The following is a 24,709-nucleotide window of genomic DNA, read 5'->3' as shown; positions in this document are numbered from 1 at the left end:
TAATGACCCATTTGCATCCACTTAGAGGGCCGGGCACCATATTCTCTGGGCCCTCATGATTCTCCAGTCCTGCGGGCCAGGAATCACGTGAGCGAGAGTTAAGTGCTGTCAATTTACAGCTAAGCACTTCAAAATCACTCGTGTGAAGGGGGTGATTGGAAAGCACCTGTCCACAGCAATGTTGTTGTTTCTTAACTGTCCTCTGAAATGGCTGAGCAAACCACTCCATTCAAGGGCTGTTAGGGATGGGCAACAAAGCGACTCCCACATCCCATGGAAGAATAAAGGGAAAATATGCCTTCATGGTCTTGCCCCTCCCTATCTCGCTAACCTCCTCTAATCCTACACTTCCCCCAAACCAAACCCTTTTCCTCTTGAGTTCAATTTTAGACCGTAAACATTGTCTCCCATTTTGTTTCCTTTTCTTTGTATGTTTTGTTTCTTCTCTTATTTTTACTTACCTGCTTTGGGCACATCTTCTGTTTCCTTTTCTTGCTCCATTCCCTTTGGCCCTCTTCTACCATTTACCCTCTCTTGTCTTCCAGCCCAGCATTCTGTTGTACTTGTCCCACCCACCCACCTCTCGCCCCAAATCTATTTTATCACTAACTTCTCCCAGTCTGCTGGAAGGCCATTGACCTGAAACATTACTATTTTTCTGTCTCCGTAGATGCTGCCTGACCTGCTGACTCCAGCAATTTCTGTTTTTATTTCCGCTTCCTCTGATTCTGGCCTCCTCTGCATTCTCTTTCCTCAAGTCTCCGCAAAATGCCTTGGGATGTTTTTCCATATTTAATGCAAGTTTTTGATCCAAAGATCACATAACTACTCTTTGCAACGGGGGCCACTAAAAAAAATCAGGGCAGGGTCCCTGGCTAATCTTTTCTCTCTCTCCCTCCCACAAACCCAGTACTGAGGTGCTCCTCTACTACAAATATCAGCTGCAACCTGCAAATTCAGCATAGAATCTGGAACTTTTCTGGCCTGTGATGATCACTGAATAAACATGCTGAGCCATTTGGAGAGCTTTCTTTTCGACAATAATGCACAAAGAAATAATGATGTTAATCCTCACCACTTTTTTGTATTATTTGTAGAATAAGTTGGCTTGGGGAGCTACAATGCTGCAGTGAAACCTAGGGTGTCAGATGTCTTTTGCAAAGTTATCTGAACCCAGTGACTCAGTTACATCATTGCAATGAACCATGAGAGCTGGCAGCTTTTGTAAGCAAGCACAACTTGTCCTCTTGTAAAAATTACAATTACAACACATGCTGTTTTGTGAGCAGCATTTCTTTATCTGGGAGTAGTGGCAACACCTTTTTGTGATGTAAGCTCTAGCAATGGGACAGTAAGAACAGTTGAACTCCGTCTGTATTCATACAGCACTGAAACATTGGGTAGTGTGCATTGTGTATGTGTCCTTATCTCCATGTTCTATAGGAAAGCAGGAAACTTGCATCATATTTTATCACTGGCGTAATTATCAGTGAGGTGATGGAGAAGATTGTCTTCGGGGATATTTTAATGGCCGAATGTAGGAAATTCTTTCATCAACTGTACACTGTAATCTAAAAAGAGAAGCTCCTGCTGCCTCTGAGGTAGTGAAACCTCCTGTACATTTGAGATGTGATTTTGTTTTTGATCTTCTAAAATAGCATACAATTCTACAGAAATGGTGATTCTACTGAACATATTCTAAATTGGACTTTGTTGCATTTTTATTACCCTGGCTTTCTTGAGAAAAGGTTTATTTTCAGATGCTGCTATAATTGGTTGTCATTGATTTTAAATGCTAATTTTTTACAGTTTATGTTGTACTATGCTTTGTGCTGTAGGATAGAGTATGATGCATATCGTACTGATTTAGAGGAACTGAACCTTGGTCCTCGCGATGCTGTTACAATTCCAAAAATTGAACAGTCTCAGCTGCAGTTCCAGATTCATAAAGAGAAATTTGACAAACTTCGAGGAAGTGTTTCAGTCAAACTGAAATTTCTGGATGAAAACAAGGTATTTAAAAATTAGTTAATCTTCATGTAATTGCACGTGACTAACTGTGATTAGTAATGTGGTATTAAAGACCAAGATACACAAATGTAATTCAGCCCCCATTATTCTTATGTCATGTTTTGATTTTACATTATATTTCTAGTTGAATAGCAAAACCTATGGTAATTTGGGAACCAGAGAAGTAGCTTTTGGAATGACCATAGGATTTTCAACGAAGCTAGAAGGTGCAAAAGTGATGTATTATAGTGCTATAACTCTTGGGAGGGTGTACTGGAGTGTGACACGTTTACATCGGCAATTCCTATTATGAGTGTGAACATTATCTTTGTTTCCAGAATCCCTTTAATGAACACAGGGGTTGACAAAGAGATCTTGGAAATTAAGATACTTTCAACACTTAAAATATTTAGTGGAGGAATATTTAGTGGAGATAACCTATGAGGAAGGACATGTCTTTTAATATACATAGAATTGCCTTTCCATTTAAGAGCAAATTAGACTTGCTTCAAGTGATCTGAGAACATACGGCTGTAATATTACACAAATAACCGGCATGACCCTACTCAAATAAAAACATGTATTGGGTGGGCAGCATGGTGGCACAGTGGTTAGCACTGTTGCCTCACAGTGCCAGAGACCCGGGTTAAATTCTGGCCTTGGGTGGAGTTTGCACTTTCTCCCCTTGACTGCATGGTTTTCCTCCGGGTGCTCCGATCTCCTCCCACAGTCCAAAGATGTGCAGGTTAGGTGGATTGGCCATGCTAAATTGCCCTTTAGTGCCCAAAGGTTGGGTGGAGTTAAGAGTATAGGGCGGGGGACTGGGCCTTGGTAGGATACTCCTTCAGAGGGTCGGTGCAGACTCGATGGGCCAAATGGCCTCAAGCACTGTAGGGATTCTATGATATCTTGCACCCAAAGGATATCCCAATGCCCTTGACAGTCATTACTCCCCCAACCCCACTCACCCTCAAGTGTAGTAGTCACTGTTAAATGACCAGACTCTTGCAATTACAAAGTAAAATGTTCTATGCACAGTATCCTCCACATTTGTGTAGAACATAAATGGCAGCTTAGACCAATTGGGTGAATTAGCCAGTTTCTGTGCTGCAGACTAACTGTACCTCTATATATGTAAATGGGTGCAGCAAAGAGAGATGTGAGAACATGTTATCACAAAATAATTTTGAACACACCACAACAAAGGTGCTGGCATAAACCAGCCTGGTTTGGTTGTCACCAAACCATGCAATGTGAAGAGGAATTAAAAACAGAAAATGCTGGAAAAACTCAGCTGTAAATTAACATTACAAGTTCGTATGACTCTTCTTCAAAGCTCAAGAGAGATAGAAATGCGATTGATTTTATACTGTGGAAGAGGCAGGTGACGAAACTGGATCAAAATAGAAAGTCAGGGATAGGTGGGAACTCAAAGATTTGACAAAGATGTCATGGACACAAGACAAAGGGAGTGTTATTGGTAGTGTTAAAGACTAACGGTGCTGCAAGTGGCATAAAGGTAAGATAGCAGAATACGGGCCAGTGCCCTGTGAAAGCAAACATAAGATCAAGCTACAGTTTGGGGGGGTTTGACTAAAAATGATTTTAAAAACGAGATCAAAATTGAGGAGAGAGTTCATGGTCTGAAATTGTTGAATCCAGAAGGCTGGAACGTGCCTGATCAGAAGATGTAGTGTTGCTCCTCTGGTTTACATTAGACAAAAGGGTGTGAAGAGGTTAACACACCACTTTCACAAAATCAAGAAACTTCCTCCAGACTGTAGTATGCACTTCAGCTCCATTGAGAAGACGGTTGAACTCAGACAAGCCTGCATCTTATCTTTGATACTGTAGCATTGTGATTGACTTTGTGATGAGACATTTACTACAAAAACTTACATTTATAGTAAAGTAAAACCTTCTCAAAGCATTTCAAAGAGTGCTATGATTTAACAGTGAGTCATATATGGAAAGCTGAGACTAGATACTTGGTCTAAAAGATAGATTTTAAGGAGCATCTTAAAGGAGGGATTGGAGAGGTTTAGGGAGACAATTTCAAAGCTTACAGCCTTTGCTGCTGATGGCATGCTGCTAATGGTGAAGTGACTGAAAGCTGTGTTGTGCAAGAGGCCAAAATTGAAGGATTTCTTGGAGGGTTAGAGCAGGTTGCAGAGACATAGAAGAGAGAGAGGCCACGGAGGGATTGAAAAACAAATTTACCTAGCGTCCAATCAGCAGTTGCATGGAGAACCTGGGAACTCAAACTTTATCTTGAGGTTCCATACGGAGCAATACTCATGAGTCCTCCAGCTAGAAAATTGTGCATCAAGAACCTCATTGGGAACTGAGAGTGCTGCCTGTCCAGGCCATTCACCTTTGAAGCTAACTAAAGTTCCTACTGAGTAAACATAGAACATCAAACATTACAGCGCAGTACAGGCCCTTCGGCCCTCGATGTTGCACCGACCTGTGAAACCACTCTAAAGTCTATCTACACTATTCCCTTATCGTCCATATGTCTATCCAATGACCACTTGAATACCCTTAGTGTTGGCGAGTCCACTACTGTTGCAGGCAGGGCATTCCACACCCTTATTACTCTCTGAGTAAAGAAACCTACCTCTGACATCTGTCTTATATCTATCACCCCTCAATTTAAAGCTATGTCCCCTCGTGCTAGACATCACCATCCGAGGAAAAAGGCTCTCACTGTCCACCCTATCCAATCCTCTGATCATCTTGTATGCCTCAATTAAGTCACCTTTTAACCTTCTCTCTAACGAAAACAGCCTCAAGTCCCTCAGCCTTTCCTCATAAGATCTTCCCTCCATACCAGGCAACATTCTGGTAAATCTCCTCTGCACCCTTTCCAATGCTTCCACATCCTTCCTATAATGCGGCGACCAGAATTGCACGCAATACTCCAAATGCGGCCGCACCAGAGTTTTGTACAGCTGCAACATGACCTCATGGCTCCGAAACTCAATCCCTCTACCAATAAAAGCTAACACACCATACGCCTTCTGAACAACCCTCTCAACCTGAGTGGCAACTCAGGGATCTATGTACATGGACACCGAGATCTCTCTGCTCATCCACACTGCCAAAAATCTTACCATTAGCCCGGTACTCTGTCTTCCTGTTATTCCTTCCAAAATGAATCACCTCACACTTTTCTGCATTAAACTCCATTTGCCATCTCTCAGCCCAGCTCTGCAGCTTATCCATGTCCCTCTGTAACTTGTAACATCCTTCCGCACTGTCCACAACTCCACCGACTTTAGTGTCATCTGCAAATTTACTCACCCATCCTTCTACGCCCTTCTCCAGGTCATTTATAAAAATGACAAACAGCAGCGGCCCCAGAACAGATCCTTGTGGTACACCACTAGTAACTGGACTCCAGTCTGAACACTTCCCATCAACCACCACCCTTTGTCATCTTCCAGCTAGCCAATTTCTGATCCAAACTGCTAAATCTCCCTGAATCCCATGCTTCCATATTTTCTGCAGTAGCCTACCGTGGGGAACCTTATCAAACGCTTTACTGAAATCCCTATACACCACATCAACTGCTTTACCCTCATCCACCTGTTTGGTCACCTTCTCAAAGAACTCAATAAGGTTTGTGAGGCACGACCTACCCTTCACGAAACCTTGTTGACTATGTCTAATCAAATTATTCCTTTCCAGATGATTATACACCCTATCTCTTATAAACCTTTCCAAGATTTTGCCCACAACAGAAGTAAGGCTCACTGGTCTATAGTTACCGGGGTTGTCTGCTCCCCTTGAACAAGGGGACAACATTTGCTATCCTCCAGTCTTCTGGCACTATTCCTGTTGACAAAGATGACTTAAAGATCAAAGCCAAAGGCTCAGCAATCTCCTCCCTAGCTTCCCAGAGAATCCTAGGATAAATCCCATCCGGCCCAGGGGACTTATCTATTTTCACCCTTTCCAGAATTGTTAACACCTCCTCCTTATGAACCTCAAGCCCTTCTAGTCTAGTAGCCTGAGTCTCAGTATTCTCCTCGACAACATTGTCTTTCTCCTGTGTGAATACTGACGAAAAATATTCATTTAGCACCTCTCCTATCTCCTCGGACTCCAAGCACAACTTCCCACTACTGTCCTTGACTGGCCCTACTCTTACCCTAGTCATTCTTTTATTCCTGACATATCTATAGAAAGCTTTAGGGTTATCCTTGATCCTACCTGCCAAAGACTTCTCATGTCCCCTCCTGGCTCTTCCTAGCTCTCTCTTTAGGTCCTTCCTAGCTAACTTGTAACTCTCGCGCGCCCTTACGGAACCTTCATGTCTCATCTTTACATAAGTCTCCTTCTTCCTCTTGACAAGTGTTCCGACTGCCTTAGTGAACCACGGTTCCCTTGCTCGACCACTTCCTCCCTGCCTGACCGGTACATACTTATCAAGGACACGCAGTAGCTGTTCCTTGAACAAGCTCCACATTTCCATTGTGCCCATCCCCTGCAGTTTTCCTCTCCATCTGATGCATCCTAAGTCTTGCCTCATCGCATCATAATTGCCTTTCCCCCAGATATAACTCTTGCCCTGCGGTATATACCTATCCCTTTCCATCACTAAAGTAAACGTAATCGAATTGTGGTCACTATCACCAAAGTGCTCACCTACCTCCAAAGCTAACACCTGTCCTGGTTCATTACCCAGTACCAAATCCAATACGGCCTCGCCTATCTACATACTGTGTCAGGAAACCCTCCTGCACACATTGGACAAAAACGGACCCATCTAAAGTACTCGAACTATAGCGTTTCCAGTCAATATTTGGAAAGTTAAAGTCCCCCATAACAACTACCCTGGTGCTTTCGCTCCTATCCAGAATCATCTTTGCAATCCTTTCCTCTACATCTCTGGAACTTTTCGGAGGCCTATAGAAAACCCCTAACAGGGTGACCTCTCCTTTCCTGTTTCTAACCTCAGCCCATACTACCTCAATCGACGAGTCCTCATCAAACGTCCTTTCTGCCACCGTAATACTGTCCTTGACTAACAATGCCACCCCTCCCCCTCTTTTACCACCTTCCCTGAGCTTACTGAAATATCTAAACCCCGGCACCTGCAACAACCATTCCTGTCCCTGCTCTATCCATGTCTCCGAAATGGCCACAACATCGAAGTCCCAGGTACCAAACCATGCCGCAAGTTCACCCACCTTATTTGGGATGCTCCTGGCATTGAAGAAGACACACTTTATACCACTTTCCTGCCTGCCGGTACACTGTGCTACTTTTATACCAATTTTAGAACTCAAGCTATCACTGAATACCTTTTTAAAATTTATTTGTTCCTGAGATGTGGGCGGCCCTGTCAAGGTCAGCATTTATTACCCATCCCTAATTTCCCTCGAGAAGCTTCTTGAACTGCTGCCCATATGGTGTAGGTTCACCCACAATGATACAAGAAAGGGAATTCAAGGATTTTGAGGCTGTGACAGTGACGGAATGGCAATATATTTCCAAGTCACGATAATGTGGGGCTTGGAGGAGAACTTGCAGGTAGTGGTGTTCCCATGTTTTTGCTGCCCTTGTCCTTCTATGTGACAGAGATCATGGGCGGGATTCTCCGACCCCCCCCGCCTGGTTGGAGGATTGCCGGCGAGCAGCGTGAATCCGACCCGCACCGGCTGCCGAATTCTCCGGGGGCGGGAATCGCGGCGCGTTGGTTGGCGGCTGCTGGCAGCGGTCCACGCCGACAATTCTTCGGCACGCAATGGGCCGAGTGGCCACCTGTTTTCGGCAGATCCCGCCGGCGTAAATCACAACAGGTCCTTACTGGCGGTACCTGGCTCCACGGGCGGCCTGCGGAGTCCTCCGGGGGGAGGGCGGGGGGGGGGGGGGTGATCTGGCCCCGGGGGGTGCCCCCACAGTGGCCTGGCCCGCGATCGGGGCCCACCGATCCGCGGGCGGGCCTGTGGCATTGGGGCACTCTCTCCCTCCGCACCGGCCGCTGTCAACCTCCGCCATGGCCGGTGCGGAGAAGAACCCCCCAGCGCATGCACTGGGATGACGCCAGCACACGATGGCGCTCCCGCGGCAACTCGTGCTGGCCGGCGGAGGCCCTTCGGCGCCGGTTGGCGTGGCACCAAGCCCTTCCGCGCCCGCTGGCGCGGCGCAAAACATTCCGGCGCTGGCCTAGCCCCTGAAGGTGCGGAGGATTCTGCACCTTCGGGGCGGCCAGGCGCCGGAGTGGTTCACGCCACTCTCGGAGCCGGCGTGGCCTGCCCCGCCGGTTCGCAGAGAATCCAGCCCCATGGGTTTGGAAGGTGCTGTCAAAGGAGCCCTGGTGAGTTGCTGCAGTGCATCTTGTCGATGGTACTCACTGCTGCCACTGTGCATTGGTGGTGGAGGGAGTGGACATTTAAGGTGATGGACGGGGTGCCAATAAAGTGGAGGTAAGTGGAGAGTATGGGAACTGGAAGTTCTCCCTGGTGACCTTGCTGATATTTACCATCAACCAACATCACAAAGGCAGATTATGTTATTATTATTATATTTGTATATTTGTAGGACCTTCCTGTGTGCAAATTTGCTATATTTCCTACAGTGGCTACACTTCAAAAATTAAAGCACTTTTGGATTTCCTGAGGGTGTGAAAAGTACTTTATAAATGCATTTTCTTTCTTTATTTATTAATTATTATTAATACTTGATTCATTTTCTGTAACTGAATAAGTTAGAAAGCAGGGTTCAAGGAGAAGGCTAATTACTGCTACAAATGAAATCCTAGTTCCTGAGAGTGATTCAATTCTATTTAAATTCTGAAATATTTTGTGTGTTGTGTATAGTATAACTGCATTTAACATAATTTTAGTATTTCATTCTTATTTAGATGTCTTAAAGTTGCAGTTATTTGGTTGAGCAAATTGGGGCAAATATTAATAGTCTGCAGTGAGTCTGTCTATTGCATTTGTATTGTCTTGAAGAGCGGGAGGTTTTCTGTTACAGAATCTTGCTGTATAATTTTGAATGAAGGAGATTTGAATAGTGATGATTCTGCCTTTCCACAGATCAAAGTGATGCACAACCAGCTCCTTCTCTTTCACAATGCTGTATCTGCCTACTTTGCTGGTAACCAGCATCAACTTGAACAGGTGCTCAAACAATTCCACATCAAGTTGAAGGCTCCTGGTTCTGACGGCCCTTCCTGGCTGGAGGAACAGTGATGTCTCAAAACCCGAAGAAATGATTAATGCAGTTATAAAATCTATTTGAATTTTTTTTTCATGTTATGAGACAGGGAGGCAGTAAAATTGTGGTCAAGGATATAGCTGTTTCTCACCTTTTTTTGCTATATGTTAATCTGAAAAGATAGATCAGATATGGTCATTTTATGTAACTGAATAAACTTTATAAGACCAAGACCTAAGAAAAATATTCCTTTTTGTACAGGGGTTAGAGGGGGATAGTTAGTATATACCTACATTCAGATTTGCACTGAACAGTAACTATAGATTTGTTTGGTGTTTCCTGGTCACTACAGTGTAATTGTTTGAAAATATGATAGACAATTTTATATACAGATTATTTCACAAAAAGGGTACCTGAGTTCACACAGCAAGTGAATAGTTAAGCAAAATGTAATGTTTGCAGAGCAATAGGATAGCCCCTGAATGAAGCACCTGTGCTGAGTAAAATGGCTACTTTAGCACTCCAAATTCCAGCCAGTACTGTTCTTCCAATAGACTGTTTATTACAACGGCATCAAGCAATGACATAGTAATATTTGCAAACACCTGGTGACATGTGGAAGCTTGTTAACTTGGTGCCATTTACTCTCAAGATTTACTTGCCTTTGATTTGACATCATTGCTATTTTCTTAAAGGTGTAACTTTAATTAAGCAACGTACCAGCCTTATGTCTACAATCGTGTGCCTTTAACAATACATTTTCCCATTCAGTCAAGTTACTGAAGTTCTTGAAACATTTTATGATTCGCTGTTATCATCTTGCCACCTCCAAGACGACATGGGGAGGGAGTGGAGAAGGGAGAAAAACGAGATTGAGTTAATTATTTCCTCCTATTTCTGTTGTGGGATTCTATTAGCTGCATTTGACTTCAATCTTCTGGCCATGCTCTCTTTTCCTTTTGGTAGTGTACTGTTATTCACTGATTTTTTTTTTTCATTCTATGTAAACAGCCTTTGAAATTAATGCTCCTACATGTAATTTTTCGGATTGTCATTCTGTTTAAGCTTTATGGCAATGCCTCCTGCATTCTGTATATCAAATATTTAACATTAAATTAACCTCATATTTTAATGTAAATCATAATTGCATTATTTAATTTTTTTCTCTGGTTATCAGCCACTATTTGCTATTGAAGTTAATATCCGGATTGTGCCTCTATTATAAATACACTATGTACAAATTAAAACGTGTTAGCTGCAAGCCAAGTTTCTGAATGTTATTGTTTTAAAAAGAACACATGGAATATTTTTAAATCTAATTTTATGAATACATATGCCTAAATGGGTTGAGTCTGCAGCTTTTTCATATTGCTGCATATTCATGAGCTTTCCCCAGAATGTTTTTGCAATAAAGGGTTTTGAGTTCATGGGGAACCTGTGTGAAATAAGAGTGTCAAGTCTGTGGTCCAGTAGGTATCAGAATCTCACCAAAGGAAGATGACATGGTTACAGTTCTGATACTTGTAACCTAGTTACTCTGTGTCTTAAACACTATTCATGCTATTATTGTGGACATTTTGTGAAAGAGCACTTATCCATGAAAGAACATTTATTGATACCAGCAGAATTTCCCTCACAGAATCTGATGTTCACAGCTTACCGAAAAAAATACTCCTGGGAAAATATTCTCACTTGGGTAGTCAAAGCAGAAAACCTTCACTATATTTTTTTCATTTTGATGGCATTCATTACAGTCTGTTTCCTGAACAGTAGCATGAAGTGCAATATGTCATCTTGCTGGCTGGCGTGAGGCACTGCTTACAAAAAAAGAATAAATCATGCTGTTTTGTTTTTCTGTCCTTTCTCTCTAGCCCCCTCAAACTATCCAAAGTCTCTGTCTCTGCATTTGTTCCAGACCAGACAACATTAAGGTGTGCAACAATAAATGAAATGATTTGTGCTGTCTCCCTTTCCAGGAGTAATATCATGGGGCAGCACGGTAGCATTGGGGCAGCATGGTAGCACAAGTGGATAGCACTGTTGCTTCACAGCGCCAGGGTCCCAGGTTCGATTCCCAGCTTGGGTCTCTGTCTGTGCGGAGTCTGCACGTTCTCCCCGTGTCTGCGTGGGTTTCCTCCGGGTGCTCCGGTTTCCTCCCACAGTCCAAAGGTGTGCAGGTTAGGTGGATTGGCCGTGCTAAATTGCCCTTAGTGTCCAAAACGGTTAGATGGGGTTATTGGGTTACGGGGATAGGGTGGAAGTGAGGGCTTAAGTGGATCGGTGCCAACTCGATGGGCCGAATGGCCTCCTTCTGCACTGTATGTTCGATGTTCTATGTCTTCCTAAAATAGACAGCTTGAAACAGTTATTAAATCAAGCCCACTTTGAATCATTCCATTTACAAAGGTGTATCAGAGTACTAACCCAGTCTGCCAAGCATGAACCACTCCGAAACATAAATTAGGATTCTGTATGATAAATTCAGCGCATGCCCACACCCACTGGCCCTGGAAGTCACAATTGAATTTTGAGAGGTTCAGAAAATGAGTTACTTGAAGTTATGGCAAATGTCCTCTGAGGCAGGATGCCCTGCCTCCAACTATCAGCCGTCTCTTCACTCCTGTCAACACCACCAGGAGCGATGGCCACTGCTGGGACTGCAGGAGGCCTTAGATCAGTAATCATTTAGGAGGCCCAGACTACAAGTGGGGTTGCGGATTGCCATGGCCAATCACGCATGCATTCGGTAGGGATGGAGGGTCTCATAGTGGAGGGTCACAGCTGCCCGATCAGGTGGATCCCCTGACCCCCTTCAAGCTTGTCGGGAAGCTGCCAGTGGCAAAGTGCACAGTAGCTGCTAGTAAATTAGTGGGAAGAGTGCCTTAAGTAGTTATTAATTGGCAATTCAGGAGCCCATTGATCTGAGGGTGGACAGGTTATCCACCACCTGGCACCACTGGTAAAATGCCAATGGAGGTGGGATGGGCAATATACACAGCAACCCCCACCATCCCAACTGATTTTACCCCAGCCCACTGTTCCCTGCCTCCCAGTAACATCTGGGATGCATAAATACTTCCAAAACTTGGCACCATTTGATCTGGGTGGGGGAGGCAAGTACTGAATATGCATGAATTTACCTGAGAAGGTATTTTGTCCTTGAAGCATAATATTAACAAAATACTGAATTTGACAAACGACAGACACAATTTACATGAAACCTCATAAGCAGAATTAAACTGCTCGATAGATTTTGTTTATTTTGAGCTATACTGGTGAGCCAAGGAGGAGGGAGGGGTGGGGGACAAATTCAGCCAATGATTGACAGTTTACTGTTTGTTTTGAGCCTAATTTACAAACACTATATATTTCAAGGTGTGTTTGGGATGATCATTACGTATATTAAATTATTGTTTCAAATATGGGGACAACATTAAGTTAGGTATAATCTATTTCAATTGGTTATCAGGAACATCACGTTGGAATCTTCCACAAATACATTTGAGGCTCACTCCAGATAAGTTTAATCAGTTCACCATGCATAGCCAGTTTTCCTTAGCAAGCTTCAAAACTAACTTTCTACTAGAAATGTGTTCATGCAGTTATTACCTGCTTAACTGGCAATATTCTGAAGCATTTGCAGGATTTAAATATTTTAAATTGACTTAAGACGTAGAAGCAGAAGTAGGCCATTCGGCCCACCGACTCTGCTCCACCATTCAATGAGATCATGACTGATCTGATGTCATAATCCTCAACTCCACTTTCCCACCTAGGCCTCATAACTCTCGATTCCCTCAGTGATAAAATCTGTCTAGATCAGCCTTTGAACAAATTTTATGACCCTGTAATAACTTTGTCAACGCCTGTTTTCCATCATTAAATCCCTTTATTGAAGTTCTGAAAAAGGCTGTTGCCGCTATTTACAATACCTGCGTCCGAACCCGGGGACCTATAGAGATGCCGGTCCAGGTAGGGGCAACGGGTATTAAGCTCCCGCAATACATTTCCTATTGTGCAACCTACTGCCTGCTTCACTGGGTAGTTCACATTCCACAAATCTCATGGGGAGATCTACTGATGATCCCCCATGTCCGACATAGCCACCATAACATCCCTCCTCCTTCAAGTCCATTTTTCCCTCAGTACCCCAGCAGCAAGGGTGAACCGAATTGGAGAACTTCGCTTCCGGAGAGAGTGTCGAAGAGTTACTAACACTGGTTCTTCCTCAACATCTGCTTCAGTTGGAATCTAACTTCCTCTGCTTCCATCTCTGAACCCAAGTCCTCGTTATCCAGTTTGGGGGGGGGGTCTCTTTGGACTGTTGCCCTGCACTAGCAGTGGCCACCTCTGTGAGGTTTGAAGGGGATGGATTCCTAATTTCTGAGGACCATAACCTGGCCCTTCACTTTGTAGGATACTGGTCCCATTTCCTCCATTATGATTCCAGGGACCAGCTGGAGCCATCTCTGCAGTTCCTCAGACCACATCATCCGGCTTGGATATTCTTTTGGATCTCGCAGAGTCATAATTTATTTTCTGGTCCTCTTGTTGGGATTCCACCCTCCACGTCAGGTTTGAGAATAGTAGGCATAGCCTTGGATGAAGCAGTTCCATGAACAGTTCCACCAGAGTAATTTAATTTCACTAGCTTGATGGAGAGGGTGAAGGCTGATTTTCTGAGGTGGGACAATCTCCCTCTGTTGGCGGGTCAGGTGCAGGCAGTAAAGATGAATGTTTTTGCTGCGATTCCTTGTTTCAATGCCTTGCTGGTCTTTTTGCTCGAGGTGTTTTTTAGGGGGATGAATAGGCTGATCTACTTGCTTGTTTGGGCAGAGAAGGTGGCAAGGATTAGGAAGGTGATGCTGTAGAAGGGCCGGGGGTGGGGGGTTAGGCCTCCCAACATTGTTGTACCGTTATTGGGCGGTAAATGCAGAGAAGGTTCGGGGCTGGAGCAGGGAGGGAGGGGGACTTTGCGGGTGAGGATGGAGGTGGGCTTTTGCAGGGGGTTGAAGGCACTGGCAACGGCACCGCTCCCGGTGGCCCCAAGGAAGTATAGGAGGGTGAGTCCGGTGGTGGTAGCCATGTTGAAGATCTGGAGGCAGTTTAGACAGCATTTTAGGTTGGGAGCTGGGTCGGGGGTGGAGCCAATTAGGGGGGGTCATGGGTTTGAGCCGGGGAGGATGGATGCAAGATTCTGGGGATGGGAAGAGAGGGGGATTAAGGAAATGAAACATTTGTTTCTGCGAGGGCGATTTGTGAGTTTGGAAGAGTTGGGGAGAAGTTTAGGCTGCTGCAGGGTGAAAGCTTTAGGTAGATGCAGGTCAAGGACTTTGCGAGGAAGGTCTTTCCAAACTTCCCGATAGTGCCTACCTCCTCGTTGTTGGGGAGGGGGTTTGGAAAGAGGGGTGGTCTCAGCAATTTATGGGAGGATCTTGGAGGAGGACAGGGTATCCATGGAGGGGGATAAGACAAGGTGGGAGGAGGAGTTGTGGGTGGTGCTGGAGAATGCTTTGTGGTGTGAGGTGCTGTGGAGGGTAAACGCCTCGACTTTGTGCGCGAGACGGGCTGATATAGCTGAAGGTTGTGTACAGGGCACACCTCACAAAGTCTAGGATGAGCTGGCAATTCAAGGGGGTGGAGGATGTCTGTGGGAGGGTCCTGTGACTCAAGTACATATGTTTTTGTCCTGCTCGAAGCTGGAAAGGTTTTGGAGGACGGTGTTCAGCATCATTTCGGAAGTTTTCCACCTGGACATGGAGCCTGGGCTCCTAGAAGACGCATTGGCGGTGCTGGATCGGCCAGAGCTGCAGGTGGGCACAGATGTTTTAGCCTTTGCCTTGCTGATTGCTCATCGGCGGGTCCTGGTGGGGTGGAAGTCAACATCTCAACCCTCTGCCTCGGCATGGCGGGGGGACCTGCTGGAAATTCTGACCCTGGAAAAGGTGATGTTTGCTGAGGAGGGCAAGTGATGGGTTCTACAACTGTTGAGGTTTGTTCATCATGCATTTTGGGGAATTGTTGACTTGAGGGAGGGGGGGTTTGGATGGAGTTTTGTATTGTAAAATTAGTTGAAGAAAAATACTTTCAAAGAAAAGTTCCATCGGGGCGATTCCTGTTGTAGTGTGAGGAGTGGTACTATACTCGAATAAAAACTGCCAATTTGGTCTGTGGAAGCCGCCGGATGTTTCTTTATGCCTATCTTAAAATCTGAACAGCCTGTTCTGCCAGCACATTTAACAACGAGTGCTAGGGCGGCACGATAGCACAGTGGTTAGCACTGTTGCTTCATAGCGCCAGGAACCGGGTTAGAATCCCGGCTTGGATCACTGTCTGTGCGGATTCTGCACGTTCTCACCGTGTCTGCGGGGATTTCCGCCGGGTGCTCCGGTTTCCTTCCACAAGTCCCAAAAGATGTGCTTGTTAAGTGAATTGAATGTTCTGAATTCTCCATTGGTGTACCCGAACAGGCGCTGGAGTGTGGCAACCAGGGGATTTTCACAGTAACTTCATTGCAGTGTTAATGTAAGCCTACTTGTGACGCTAATAAAGATTATATTATTATATGGTGCTGTTCTAATGTGTCTGGTGCCATTGGATTGCATGAAGCTTTGGAACTCACCGATGAAGGCAGTGTTACTTTCATAAACCAGGACATCTGGTATGCCTTGTGTTCAAAACCTCTGTTGTAATTTCTCAATTGTAGCGTTGGAGGTCGTTGCGCCCATACGGCTTATCTCCAACTATTTGGAGTGTGCGTCTACCAGGATCAAAAACATGGAACCCATAAAACGCCTGCCAAAATCCACGTGCACTCGCACCCATGGCCTGCCTGGCCACTCCCATGGGTGTAAGGAGGCTGAAGGAGAGAGTTTCTGATTGTCCTGGCATAAATTGCATTGCTTCACCAAGTCCGTGATGCCTGAGCCTAGACCAGGCCAGCATGCATAGCTCCTGGTGAGCATTTTCATTTTCGATATCCCAAGATGGTCATCATGTAGTTCCAATAGCAAAAACAGAAAATACTGGACAATCTCAGCAGGTCTGACTACCTGTGGCGAGAAAAGGGAGCTAACATAAGCTTTGACAAAGAGTCATCCAGACTCGAAACGTCAGCTCTCTTTTCACTCCACAAATGCTGTCAGACTTGCTGAGGTTGTCCATTATTTTCTGTTTTTGTTTCAGATTGCAGCATCTGCAGTAATTTGCTTTTATCTATGTAGTCCCAGTAGAATTGGGTGTCACCCTGGGCAGGGGACAGCTACCTGGAACCCCCAAAGAAAGATCCCGTCCTCAACACTGACTTTATTGGTCAGATAAGGTTTTGTGTCATCTGAGGGTTGGACTCCTCCGTTCAGGATCACATGCTTCAATTTTGGCAGTGTTGGATCCCTTTGTGTCCAGGTCGTGATTTGCTTTGCAGATACTGGTAAAGTCTCGAAAGAATTTAAGGTCATGGTGACCTCTTCCAATGCTGGCAAGAAAACTGGGCTTGTAGGGAGGCAACTCAAGGCATCAGAGTTAGCTATTAGTGTTCCTGGGCAGTGTCGTAAGAGCTATTCATAAGCTGCAAGTAATGAGGCCCCATGCTGTATCCGGGCAGATGCAATAGTGGGGAGTGCCTTATCTTCCTTAAAAAGTCTTTCACAGTAGTGTGTGTAGAAGAGACAGCAAGGATGCTAAATTTGGGATAAACTTCCCATAATAATTCCCCTCCCCCTTACCCCACAGCCGGGTTGCTGCTGCTGCTGACATTTAGTGCTCTCCTAGTAAGTCGAGGACCGGCTGCCACCTCCGAGAGAACCCCGTCATGGCCCCTCTCAAGGCAAACTTTATTTTCTCGAGACTGAGAAAGCCAGCCATGTCACAAATCCAGGTCTCCCCACTTGGGGGCTTCGAGTCCCTCCACATTAAAAGGATCCGTCTCCGGGCTACCATGGAGGCAAAGGCCAAAACCACGGCCTCTTTCGCTTCCTGAACTCTCAGATCGTCTGACGCACCAAAGATCGCTATCTCTGGACTCTGTATCACCCGCATGTCTAAGATCTTGTACATTGCCTTAGCAAATCCCTGCCAGAATCCCTTAAGAGCCGGGCATGCCCAGAACATATGGACATGGTCTGCTGGGCTTCCCGCACACCTCATACATCTATCAACCCCAAAGAGCTTGCTCATTCTGGTCGCACATGATGATGAGGAATTAACCCTGTTTAGGGCATCCGCCCACAGGCCCGCATCCAGCTCCCCGCCTAGCTCCTCCTCCCACCTGCCCTTATGTTCCACCACTGGGGCTTCCTCCGCCTCCTGTAGTACTTGGTAGATGTCCGACACCTTCTCCTCCCCTACCCCGGTGCCAGAGACCACCCTATCTTGTATCCTGCATGGGGGTAGCAACGGAAATGTCACCACTGTTTTTTGAGGAAGGCGCGTACATGAAGGTATCTGAAGGCATTTCCAGGGGGCAAATTGAATTTCTCCAGCGCTTTCAAGCTGAGAAAAGTCCCATCTATGAACAGGTCCCCCATCCTTTTAATACCTGCCCTATGCCAGCTTTGAAACCCTCCGTCTATCTTGCCCGGGACAAATCTGTGATTGTTGTATATCGGGGTCCAAACTGAGGCTCCCTCCACCCCCCTGTGTCTTCTCCACTGAACCCAAATCCTTAATGCCGCTGCCACCACCGGACATGAGGAGTAGCGCGCCGGCGAGAACGGCAGAGGTGCTGTTACGAGTGCCCCTAAGCTGGTGCCTTTGCATGAGGCCGCCTCTAACCGCTCCCACGTCAACCCCTCCACCAGTACCCATTTCCTAATCATGGCTCTATAAGCGCCACCCCCCCCCCCCCTCCCCCGACTGCGCTCTAGGTACAGTCTCTTTACTCGTGGGGTCTTATTTGCCCATACAAATCCCGAGATAACCTTGTTCACCCGCTTAAAGAAGGACTTGGGGATGAAGATGGGAAGGCACTGGAAGACAAACAGAAATCTGGGGAGGACCGCCATCTTAACGGCCTGCACACTCCCCGCTAGAGACAGCGGGAGCATGAGCCACCTTTTGAAGTCCCCCTCCATCTGCTCTACCAGCCGGGATAAATTAAGCTTGTGGAGGGCATCCCAGTTTCACGCCACCTGTATACCTAGGTAGCGAAAGCCCTTCTCCACCATCTTAAGCGGAAGCTCTCCCAGTCTCTTCTCCTGCCCTTTAGCTTGGATCACGAACATCTCGCTTTTCTTCTCGTTTAATTTGTACCCCGAAAAATTGCCGAAGTCCCTCAAAATCTGCATGACCTCCCCCATCCCCTCTAGTGGGTCCAAAATGTACAAGAGCAGATCATCCGCATAGAGCGAGACCCGTGCTACTCCCACCCCACCCCACCCCGAACCAACCCCTGCCAGTTCTTTGAAGCCCGCAGCGCTATGGCCAACGGTTCTATTGCAAGGGCGAATAATAACGGGGAGAAGGGGCACCCCTGCCTTCTCCCTCGATGGAGCCTAAAGTATTCCAACCTCACCCTGGTCGTGCACACACTTGCTACGGGGGCCTGATAAAGTAGCTGGACTCATTCTATGAATCCCTCACCGAATCCAAACCTTCTTAACTCCCATTCCACCCGGTCAAAGGCTTTCTCTGCATCCATCGCAGCCACTACTTCTGCCTCCCCTCCCTCTGAGGGCATCATAATAATGTTTAGGAGCCTCCGTACATTGGAGTTCAATTGCCTGCCCTTAACGAAGCCTGTCTGATCCTCCCCTATCACCCCTGGGACACAGTCCTCAATTCTAGCGGCCAAAATCTTGGCCAGCAATTTGGCATCTACGTTCAAGAGCAATATCGGTCTAAAGGACCCACATTGTAGCGGATCTTTCTCCCGTTTGAGGATGAGTGAAATCGAAGCCTGTGACATTGTTGGGGAGAGGGTCCAACTTTCTTTAGCCTCATTGAAGGCCCTTAGCAGGAGTGGACTCAACAGTTCCAAAAATTTATTGTAGAATTCTACAGGATAGCCGTCCGGCCCCGGGGCCTTGCCCGACTGCATACTCCCTGGGCCCTTAACAATCTCCTCCAACTCTATCGGGGCCCCCAGTCCCTCCACCAGATCCTCTTCCACCTTTGGAAACCTCATTTGGTCCATGAAATGCTTCATCCCTTCCCCTCCCGCCGGGGGTTCTGACTCATACAATTTACCATAAAACACCGAAAATACTTTGTTCACCCCCTCTGGGTCCAAGACCATGTTACCATCCTTATCCCGAATTTCACCAATTTCCCTGGCCGCCTCTCTCCTACGAAGTTGGTGCACCAACATTCTACTCGCTCTCTCTCCACATTCATAGACAGCCCCTTTTACCTTCCTCAGCTGTGCTACCGCTGTCCCTGTGGTCAGCAGATCAAATTCCGCCTGCAGTCTCCGGCGCGCTTTCAGTAGCCCTGTCTCGGGGGTCTCCGCGTAACTCCTGTCTACTCTGAGTATCTCCTCAACTAGCCTCTCTCTCTCTGCTCTTTCTTTCTTCTCCCTATGGGATCTGATAGAGATTAACTCCCCTTTAATAACTGCCTTCAGAGCCTCCCAAACCGTAGTCGCCCTTACCTCTCCCATATCCCCTCTCCCATAATGGGCAGCACGGTAGCATTGTGGATAGCACAAATGCTTCACAGCTCCAGGGTCCCAGGTTCGATTCCGGCTTGGGTCACTGTCTGTGTGGAGTCTGCACATCCTCCCCGTGTGTGCGTGGGTTTCCTCCGGGTGCTCCGGTTTCCTCCCACAGTACAAAGATGTGCGGGTTAGGTGGATTGGCCATGCTAAATTGCCCATAGTGTCCAAAATTGCCCTTAGTGTAGGGTGGGGTTACTGGGTTATGGGGATAGGGTGGAGGTGTGGACCTTGGGTAGGGTGCTCTTTCCAAGAGCCGGTGCAGACTCGATGGGCCGAATGGCCTCCTTCTGCACTGTAAATTCTATGATAATCATTAGTTTCCAAATAGTTTTGAATGTTCCTCTTTATCCGCCCACAAACCTCGTCATCAAATTGTGTGAGTCTAAGTCCGGAATTTTACCCAGCATGCGTCTCATGAATTCCACATCATCCCAGTTTGGGGCGTAGACGTTCACTAGCACCACCCGGGTCCCCTGCAGCTTCCCACTCACCATTATGTACCTGCCCCCTTTATCAGCCACAATACTCCCTGCCTCGAATGCCACCCGTTTACTGACCAGAATTGCCACCTCTCTGGTCTTTGAATCCAGCCCCGAATGGAACACCTGGCCCACCCACCCCTTTCTCAATCTTATTTGATCTGCAAGTTTTAGGTGCGTCTCCTGTAGCATGACTACATCTGCCTTTAACCCCCTTAGATGCGAGAACACATGAGCCCTCTTGACCGGTCCATTCAGACCCCTCACATTCCACGTGATCAGCCTGGATGGGGGGTTAACCCCCCCTCCCCTGCTGACTAGCCATCCCCCTTTTTTGGCCAGCCACAAGCCCGCGTCCCCCGCTTACTCGAGCCCTCCCATTGGAGGCCCCCCCCCCGACTCTCCATCTGTTCCCCCAAGTTGGCTCCTTTTCTGTCAGCAAAGCAGTATTCCCCCCCTGCACCCCCCCCCCCCCAGCACACCCATGATCCTAATCCCCCAAGTCAAGCACCTGCTTAACACTAACCTTCCCCCCATTTCGCTTCCGAGAGTCAGCTGACCCCGGACCCTCCCGCCTCTGACTCCGATCATCCTGTTGCCTCGTTATTCGGGCCCCTCCCTTCCCATGAAAAGCCCAACTTAACACCCTTAACAGCCCCCAAAGAACATTTTCCACGCCCCCCCCCCCCCTCCCCAGTGAAACAAGTAACAAACCCTGGGTGCTAACCCGGCCCCACAAAAGAAATGGCTCCAGCTGCCAGAAGAGCAGCCCTAAGTATAGGGCCCCGCTCCTCCCTCTGTGGCCGAACTCCACAAAAGCAGAGAGCATGGCTAGAGAAACAGGGAACAAAAAAAAAGGGAACAACATAACATGGCTCCCTCCGGCTATCAAACAATTAACATCCCCACCAGAGCGTTTCGTCCCAGTGTGGCTGTCCTTTAGCTCGAGTCCAACGTTTCCTGCTTGATAAATGTCCACGCCTCGTCCGGTGTATCAGAGTAGTGGTGACATAAGAACATAAGAACTAGGAGCAGGAGTAGGCCATCTGGCCCCTCGAGCCTGCTCCGCCATTTAATGAGATTGTGGCTGATCTTTGTGGACTCAGCTCCACTTTCCAGCCCGAACACCCTAACCCTTAATCCCTTTATTCATCAAAAAACTATCTATCTTTATCTTAAAAACATTTAATGAAGGAGCCTCAACTGCTTCACTGGGCAAGGATTTCCATAGATTCACAACCCTTTGGGTGAAGAAGTTCCTCCTAAACTCAGTCCTAAATCTACTTCCCCTTATTTTGAGGCTATGCCCCCTAGTTCTGCTTTCACCCGCCAGTGGAAACAACCTGCCCGCATCAATCCTATCTATTCCCTTCATAATCTTATATGTTTCTATAAGATCCCCCCTCATCCTTCTAAATTCCAACGAGTACAGTCCCAGTCTACTCAACCTCTCCTCGTAATCCAACCCTTTCAGCTCTGGGATTAACCTAGTGAATCTTCTCTGCACACCCTCCAGTGCCAGTACATCCAGATCGTCCCTGACGATCTTGATACGTGACCCAAAGCCTCGCCAGATGCAGCAGTCCGAATCTCACCCGTTTGTTGTGGAGGGCCGCCTTAGCCCGGTTGAATCCAGCGGCCTCTTGGCCAGTTCTGCTCCCAGGTCCTGGTATATGCGAATTACGCTGTTCTCCCACCTGCTGCTCCGCTCCTTTTTAGCCCATCGCAGGACACGTTCCTTGTCTGAGAAGCGGTGAAACCATACCATCATAGCCCTCGGCGGCTCGTTCGTTTTGGGCTTCCTTGCGAGGACTCTGTGGGCCCCGTCCAGTTCCAGAGGCCGAGGAAATGCTCCTGTCCGCATCAGGGTCCCCAGCAACGTGGTCACAAATGCACTCGCGTCTGACCCCTCCGCACCCTCAGGGAGGCCCAGAATCCGCAGGTTTTGCCTCCTGGACCTGTTTTCAAGGTCTTCCAACCTCTCCTGCCATAAGGATCGTCCCTTTAGTCTGAGATTGTGTCCTCTGCTTCAATTTTTCCTACAAGTGGAAACATCCTCTTCACGTCCACTCTATCCAGGCATTACAGTATTCTGCAGGTTTCAATAAGATTCCCCCCTCATCCTTCAAAACTCCAACGAGTACAGACCCAAAGTCCTCAACCGTGCCTCAAACGACAAGTTCTTCATTCCATGGATTATTCTTGTGAACCTCCTCTGGAACTTTTCCAAGGCCAGCACATCCTTCTTTAGATATGGGACCCAAAACTGCTCACAATACTCCAAATGAACAAAGAACAAAGAAATGTACAGCACAGGAACAGCCCTTCGGCCCTCCAAGCCCGTGCCGACCATGCTGCCCGACTAAACTACAATCTTCTACACTTCCTGGGTCCGTATCCCTCTATTCCCATCCTATTCATGTATTTGTCAAGATGCCCCTTAAATGTCACTATCGTCCCTGCTTCCACCACCTCCTCCGGTAGCGAGTTCCAGGCACCCACTACCCTCTGCGTAAAAAACTTGCCTTGTACATCTACTCTAAACCTTGCCCCTCTCACCTTAAACCTATGCCCCCTAGTAATTGACCCCTCTACGCCGGGGAAAAGCCTCTGACTATCCACTCTGTCTATGCCCCTCATAATTTTGTAGACCTCGATCAGATCGCCCCTCAACCTCCTTCGTTCCAGTGAGAACAAACCGAGTTTATTCAACCGCTCCTCATAGCTAATGCCCTCCATACCAGGCAACATTCTGGTAAATCTCTTCTGCACCCTCTCTAAAGCCTCCACATCCTTCTGGTAGTGTGGCGACCAGAATTGAACACTATACTCCAAGTGTGGCCTAACTAAGGTTCTATACAGCTGCAACATGACTTGCCAATTCTTATACTCAATGCCCCGGCCAATGAAGGCAAGCATGACGTATGCCTTCTTGACTACCTTCTCCACCTGTGTTGCCCCTTTCAGTGACCTGTGGACCTGTACTCCTAGATCTCTGACTTTCAATACTCTTGAGGGTTCTACCATTCACTGTATATTCCCTACCTGCATTAGACCTTCCAAAATGCATTACCTCACATTTGTCCGGATTAAACTCCATCTGCTATCTCTCTGCCCAAGTCTCCAAACAATCTAAATCCTGCTGTATCCTCTGACAGTCCTCATCGCTATCCGCAATTCCACCAACCTTTGTGTCGTCTGCAAACTTACTAATCAGACCAGTTACATTTTCCTCCAAATTATTTATATATACTACAAACAGCAAAGGTCCCAGCACTGATCCCTGCGGAACACCACTGGTGTTCTCTGCTTCAATTTTTCCTACAAGTGGAAACATCCTCTTCACGTCCACTCTATCCAGGCATTACAGTATCCTGCCGGTTTCAATAAGATTCCCCCCTCATCCTTCAAAACTCCGAGTACAGACCCAAAGTCCTCAACCGTGCCTCATACAACAAGTTCTTCATTCCATGGATTATTCTTGTGAACCTCCAATTAGAAAAGCATCCTTCCATTGCTACTCTCTGCCTTCTATGACCTAGCCAGTTCTGTATCCACCTTGCCAGCTCACCCCTGATCCCGTGTGACTTCACCTTTTGTACTAGTCTACCATGAGGGACCTTGTCAAAGGCCTTACTGAAGTCCATATAGACAACATCCACTGTCCTACCTGCAGATGGGGTCTGACCAGAGCCTTATATAGCCTCAGAAGAACATCCCTGGTCTTGTATTCTAGCCCTCTCGACATGAATGCTAACATTGCATTTGCCTTCCTAACTGCTGACTGAACCTGCATGTTAGCCTTAAGAGAATCGTGAACAAGGACTCCCAAGTCCCTTTGTGCTTCTGATTTCCCAAGCATTTCCTCATTTAGAATATAGTCTGTGCCTCCATTTCTCCTTCCAAAGTGCGTAACCTCACATTTTTCCACATTGTATTCCATCTGCCACTTCTTTGCCCGCTCTCCTAGCCTGTCCAAGTCCTTCTGCAGCCCACCTTCTTCCTCAATACTACCTGTCCCTCTACAGATCTTTGTATCTTCTGCAAACTTAGCAACAGTGCCTTCAGTTCCTTCTTCCAGATCATTAATGTATATTGTGAAAAGTTGTGGCCCCAGCACAGACCCCTGAGGCACACCACTAGTCACCGGCTGCCATCCTGAAAAAGACCCCTTTATCCCCACTCTCTGCCTTCTGCCAGTCAGCCAATCCTCTATCTATGCCAGTATCTTACCCTGAACACCATGGGCTCTGAAGTTATTCCCAGTCTCCGATGTGGCACATTGTCCATTGGTTCTCCTTTGTCTAACTTCCTTGTTACTTCCTCAAAGAACTCTAACAGAGGGCAGCATGGTGGCACAGTGGTTAGCATTGCTGCCTCACGGCGCCGAGGT

At 46.9% G+C, this 24,709-nt stretch overlaps 1 protein-coding gene and 1 long non-coding RNA gene across 11 annotated transcripts in view; one reads left to right on the top strand and one right to left on the bottom strand.

Moving 5' to 3' along the window:
- The window catches only part of arfip1 (ADP-ribosylation factor interacting protein 1 (arfaptin 1)), a 278,354-nt gene extending 267,910 nt beyond the window's left edge, over positions 1-10,444 (top strand). For all 10 annotated transcript variants that reach the window (XM_072496046.1, XM_072496042.1, XM_072496038.1 and 7 more), the window contains 2 exons: positions 1,839-2,013; positions 9,063-10,444. In XM_072496046.1, coding sequence (XP_072352147.1) covers positions 1,839-2,013; positions 9,063-9,218 — 331 coding nt within the window. In that variant the 3' untranslated portion in view covers positions 9,219-10,444. The remainder of the gene's footprint in view (positions 1-1,838; positions 2,014-9,062) is intronic.
- Positions 1-24,709, bottom strand: part of LOC140408608 (uncharacterized) — a 205,094-nt gene that overhangs the window by 141,556 nt on the left and 38,829 nt on the right. The window lies entirely within an intron of this gene.

Source organism: Scyliorhinus torazame, chromosome 3, assembly GCF_047496885.1.
Source record: "Scyliorhinus torazame isolate Kashiwa2021f chromosome 3, sScyTor2.1, whole genome shotgun sequence".
Classification (NCBI taxonomy): domain Eukaryota; kingdom Metazoa; phylum Chordata; class Chondrichthyes; order Carcharhiniformes; family Scyliorhinidae; genus Scyliorhinus; species Scyliorhinus torazame.
The sequence above is the reverse complement of the archived record's forward strand: the minus strand, read 5'-3'. Positions and strand labels throughout refer to the sequence as shown.